A 5,272-nucleotide genomic window follows, 5' to 3' on the forward strand; every position below is an offset into this window, starting at 1 on the left:
AAGAAAGAAAGAAAGAAAGAAAGAAAGAAAGAAAGAAAGAAAGAAAGGGAGAACTGCTCCTAGGTACGGTGGAGGAGAAAGTTTATAGTAGATAAAAGGGAGAGCAGAGCCAGAGGCAGAGACATAGAGACGTGTGGGAGAGTCCACTGTGGACATGACCCTGAGCCTGGTGAGGGGAGAAGGGAGAGGAGATAGAAGGGAACCAGATGCAGCAGCCAGGAGGCTCAAGAGAGGTGGGTAACTAAAACGGCTATATTCTATAAGGAAGGGCAGCTGTGGAAAAGGTTCTTCTCCTCTGGACTGGAAAAGTTTAGGGTAGGGGTAGAGTATGCCTGCCAGGAGGACTCTGGAACAGGTAGTGACTGAGGGATGCTGGGAGAACCTGGAGGCCAGGTCTGCTTTGATATGTTAAGTAGGCACCTCAGACTTTGTCCCAGGCTTGAGATCTAACAGTGGGATCTTTTTTGGATTAGCCTGAAATGGGCCAGATCCTTGTGAAGGGTCAGAGAACTTCCTGAGTTCCAAGACCAGCATACTTACAGTAGGCCACCACTCAATATACCACTATGAAAGAACTGCTCTACCAATGCTAAGCGTTGGGAGATCAGTCATAAGATTCGTGGTTCTTCACAATTTGTCTCTTAGAACCAGACAGAATCACAGTGGTCAGGTCTCCTCATTGCCTCTGTGCCAACCTGTTCTGCTTCAAAATCTCCTACACTCACTTGAACATTATCCAAACTGGAGGGAGGTTAGAACTCAGGCCCTTAGGTGGGACACAGGGGGGATGGGAAGTGCCTCCAGACCCCTTGCTGCCTTGCATTGCTTCCAGTGATCTAGTTCCCCCTTCCTCTGTTTCCTTGTCTTCCTCTCCTCTGTAAAGAGATGAACCTTGGAGGTATGGGGGTGGGGGTGTGAATTTTCCCATTCCACTTTATTGTCTCTCTTTGAAGCCCCAGAGCAAGATGTCTGAAATGTCTGAAAGGCAAATGGCAATCAGTCCAATAACCAGTGTTGAAATGCAAGGGTCTAGCATAGAACCCCGGGGCCCTGAGCATTGCCATAGCTGCTTCTTGTCCACTGGTGCGGTCTTTCTCCAACTGAGTAGCGGGAAGAACCAAGTCTGGATGGCCTTTGAAGAGCAGCCCACACCAGGCACCACCATGCTGGCTGCTGGAGCCCTTAGGGCACAAAACTTACATTGACCTTTAGTTTTTTATTAGTTGTATGTCTCTTCCTTTTCCATATCTCTTTTTTCTTTCCTTTCCTTTCCTTTCCTTTCCTTTCCTTTCCTTTCCTTTCCTTTCCTTGTTTCTTCTCCCTCCCCCCTTTCTCTCTCTCTCTTTTTACACTCACCGCAGACCTGATGGAATGGTGAACCAAGTTAAGGGTGAAGCCAAACAGAGCAACGTTTCAGAGCCAGCCAAGCTGCAAGTCCAGTTCTCTGCACGTAAGTATCCACGTCCCTCAGGAAGTCTCGGGGATGGGAGACATGCATATGGACAGCAAGCAGGAGCCCTGTGTTCGAACACATCTGAGTCCTGCCATCAAGGTTCAATTCCGTGTGCAATTATTTTCTGTGCACCTACTGTGTGCTCTTCCCTGGGCTAGGCACTGGGATGCACAGGGATGCAATGTGGAGTGAGACAGAGCCAGCTGTGTCCTCACAGGCTGACAGCCTCTGTGAACACTGAGGAGGAACCAGGAAACTTATTGTCATTTCAGCAGACAAGGCTCAAAAAGCCCGATCTTCTGGGAAACAGAAGCCCCCAAATTACAAGATGTTGAGAGAACAATTGGCCTATGCAAAAGCTTACAGGCAAGAGATAAGGGGAAGGCCTGGCTCTGCTGCTCTCTCACTGCCTTCTGAGTTCTGGGCGACCTTACAAATGGACACAGGCTACGGAGAAATTAGTTAGTTTTGTTTGCCCTGTAGATATATCAGAGATTTCAGCTCAGACCTGTAAGGCTTTCTCTTGCTAGAAATGCTTAGGAGCCCCTCTCCCTACCTATGGGGTAGACACTAAAGTCACTCACTCCCTGCAAGAGAAATTACCATCCTTCTCCTTCCTGCCAACATATCCCTGCTTTTACCCCTAGCCCCACCCCCGAGCCAGTCAAGTCCCTAGAGTAGGGCAGAGAGGACGTTCCTATAAACCGAGAAAGGACCGCATTAAGGATAAAGCTGTTCTTCCCACACATGTGACTGTGAGCAAATACCTCTAGGTGAACCAGTGCCCAGGATTCTGAAGCTAGACTAGACATGCTCCGTGCAGTGTCAGGGCTCTGTACGTGTTTGCTTCTCTCATCTTTACAAACAAGGAAGTTGGATTGCAAGACATCTGAGTAAGATGGATAGATGCTGAGCTCATTGGAGCCTGACTCTCTGAACCCTCATGTGAGAATTTTTCCCCATGATATGGATGGGAATGGTGTGGGGATGAGAGTGAAGGTGATAAGCCTTAGTTTCTATCAACCCTTGGATTCTGGGGTGTCCATGGCAACTGAGGCTGTACCTTCCCCATGTGAAGTATCATATGCACAGGCTACCGGAAGGAGTCCTGGGAGCAGAGGTGGGAGTGGTTTTCTGGGGAAGTTGAGGACTGAGAGGCTCATTGGGAATAAAGGGTGTTCTAGTTTGCTTTCTGTTGCTATGGATTGTGGATGTGTTCAACTTGTAGGTTATAGTCCATCACTGAGGGAAGCCAGGGCAGGAACTGAAGTCAAGATCATGCAGGGACACCGATTACTGGCTAGCTCCCTGGAACTCATTCAGCTTGATGTCCTTGATATAACTTGGGACCACCTGCCCAGGAGTAACACCACCCATGGCGGGTCGAGCACACCCCATTCATCATTAACCAAGAAAATGCCCCACAGGCCAATCTGATAGAGGCAGGCCCTCAAACAAGGGTCTCTCCTTCCAAGATGTCTCTAACTTGTGTCAAGTTATCGAAAAACTAACCAGCACAGAGAGGCTAAGCAGTTGTAGGGGACCATCTAGGATATTTGGGAGATTATGGGAAAGATGGATGTTCCAAATAGAGAGAATGGCGTGGGAGAATCCCACATAAATGTCTAGAGCATGGGAAGGTACCTCCAGTACAGGATGGAATTAAGGAGGCCCCCAGATGAAGTTTGCACCACAGTTTGCATGAGCAGAAGCAATGGCAACACTTACCAATAAAGAGAGATGTGAAAGTTGTCTGTGCTAAGAGGAAACGCTGGGTAAGTTTATTCTTGAGAGACAGACAATGTGTGGGAAAGATAGAATGTTTACATCTGAGTGGATCTAAGACCCTTTGGTGCTGGTGAAGAGGTGGGAGACACATTTTTCCAAAACTCAAATGCAGAGTGACTAACTTCACAGACAGTGGACACATGAGGATATCCTCACTCATGTGTGTGTGTGTGTGTGTGTGTGTGTGTGTGTATATGTGTGTCACATGTAAGGACCCCAAGTCTCAAATGGCGAGTCAGCACCAACTGTCCACCCAGGCTTCCTCCTTCTTCTCAGCACCCCTCTACTTTCATATTTATAAAAATAGACTCAAAGGTAGGAAGAGCCTTGGTGGCTGGTCCTCTGGGCCCAGATTTTCACTGGACCCTTGACACCCACCCATCCCCATCCTCCCTTATCACAGTTTCTCAGGCAGACCTGGCAGTAATAACAAGAACTGTTAATATTTTTGAGTGGAAGGGGTGAGCTCTCTGGTATCTAAAGAAGCATCACCCATGAGAGCACATGTGCCCATATTTTTGTATTTCTGAGGTCTGCAGACAGCTTTCCCCCACTTTAAATCACACTTTCCCTCTTTAAATCAGGCCCCTTCAGTTTACAGAAGTCTGCTACTAGACCTAACGCTAGTTATAAGTCAACCCGAGCTGTAGAGTGAGGCTCCATCTCAAGACTAAAAGATGGCTGGTGATGTGGTTCCATGGATAAAGTAGTTACTCTTTGAGCCTAAGGATCTGAGTTTGAACCCAACCCACCTAAATCTGCAGAGAACTCCACAATGTTGTCCCTTGCCCTCCATACACGTACCATGGCGTGTGCCCCTGCGCCCAGCGCGCGCGCACACACAAATAAATACTTTTTTTTTTTTAAAGAAGCCAACCACCTGGAAGTTGAAGCAGGAGAAGGGTGGGGAAAGGGCTGTTTAGTGTCTCTCACAGCCCCCATGTTTCAGTATCGATTTAGAGATTGGGTCCCTAGAGCCCTGGAGAGTAGACTTCCCTTGCCCTGGTCGTTTCTCATGAGGCTGTTTCTGGTTCTCAGTGATGCCACCGGCACCCTACTGGATCCTGGCCACCGACTATGAGAACTATGCCCTCGTGTACTCCTGCACTACCTTCTTATGGCTCTTCCACGTGGATTATGTTTGGATCCTGGGAAGAAATCCTTACCTCCCTCCAGAAACAATAAGCTCCCTAAAATATATCCTTACTTCTAATGACATCGACATCGACAAAATGACAATAACAGATCAAGCGAACTGCCCGGACTTCCTGTAAAGGGGGTGGGGAAAACACTCCAGGTTATTTCCTCGCTTTGCGGTCCCTCACCCCACTCCCACTCCTTATAAGGACCAAGCAACCGCGGCAACGCCCTAGAGGGAAAGTATGGTCATAGAAGTCAATGGGACTCATCAGAAGTTGGCCCAAACCCAGCCAGACCCCACACTGTTACCCTGCTAGCCCAATAATAAATAAACATTTTGCTGATCAGCTGTGTTTCCTGTGGATTCTTTTTTTTTTTAAAGGCTTTTCTTTTTCCTAAGATTAATTTATTTACTTTATGTATATGAATACATTGTAGCCATCTTCAGATACACCAGAAGAGGGCATCAGATGCCATTACAGATAGTTGTGTGCCACCATGTGGTTGCTGGGAATTGAACTCAGGACCTTTGGAAGGGCAGTCAGTGCTCTTAACCTCTGAGCCATCTCTCCAGCCCCTTCCTGTGGATTCTGGGCTAGGTCTATTGTGCAAGAGTCATGATTGGCAGATGGTTGGAAAACTTTCGGCCGTAGTTTAAAGACAGAAGAAAGCTGAGGCCTAATCAGATGCTGGCGACTTGAATCCAGGGTCCCACTCCACAGCAGATGCTCTGGAGGAAATTCTGAGACATTTTTCATTTCTATCTGGAGATTTCCTTGAAGCTTTTACTTTCTTATCGGGAAGTTCTTGCAACAGGGCTGAAGAGTGAGCATCCTGGGAGGATCTGGGAAAAGTGGACAGTCTGTGAGAAGACAAAGGGATTTTTTTTTT

The 5,272-nt window shown here is 47.6% G+C and overlaps 1 protein-coding gene across 1 annotated transcript in view; it reads left to right on the plus strand.

Moving 5' to 3' along the window:
* Window positions 1-4,515, plus strand: part of Apod (apolipoprotein D) — a 15,672-nt gene extending 11,157 nt beyond the window's left edge. The window contains exons 3-4 of the mRNA XM_028753750.1: window positions 1,362-1,450; window positions 4,280-4,515. Coding sequence (XP_028609583.1) covers window positions 1,362-1,450; window positions 4,280-4,515 — 325 coding nt within the window. The remainder of the gene's footprint in view (window positions 1-1,361; window positions 1,451-4,279) is intronic.
* The last annotated feature ends 757 nt before the right edge of the window (window positions 4,516-5,272 follow it).

This window comes from Grammomys surdaster, unplaced genomic scaffold (genome assembly GCF_004785775.1).
Source record: "Grammomys surdaster isolate TR1022 unplaced genomic scaffold, NIH_TR_1.0 125956, whole genome shotgun sequence".
Taxonomy (NCBI): Eukaryota; Metazoa; Chordata; class Mammalia; order Rodentia; family Muridae; genus Grammomys; species Grammomys surdaster.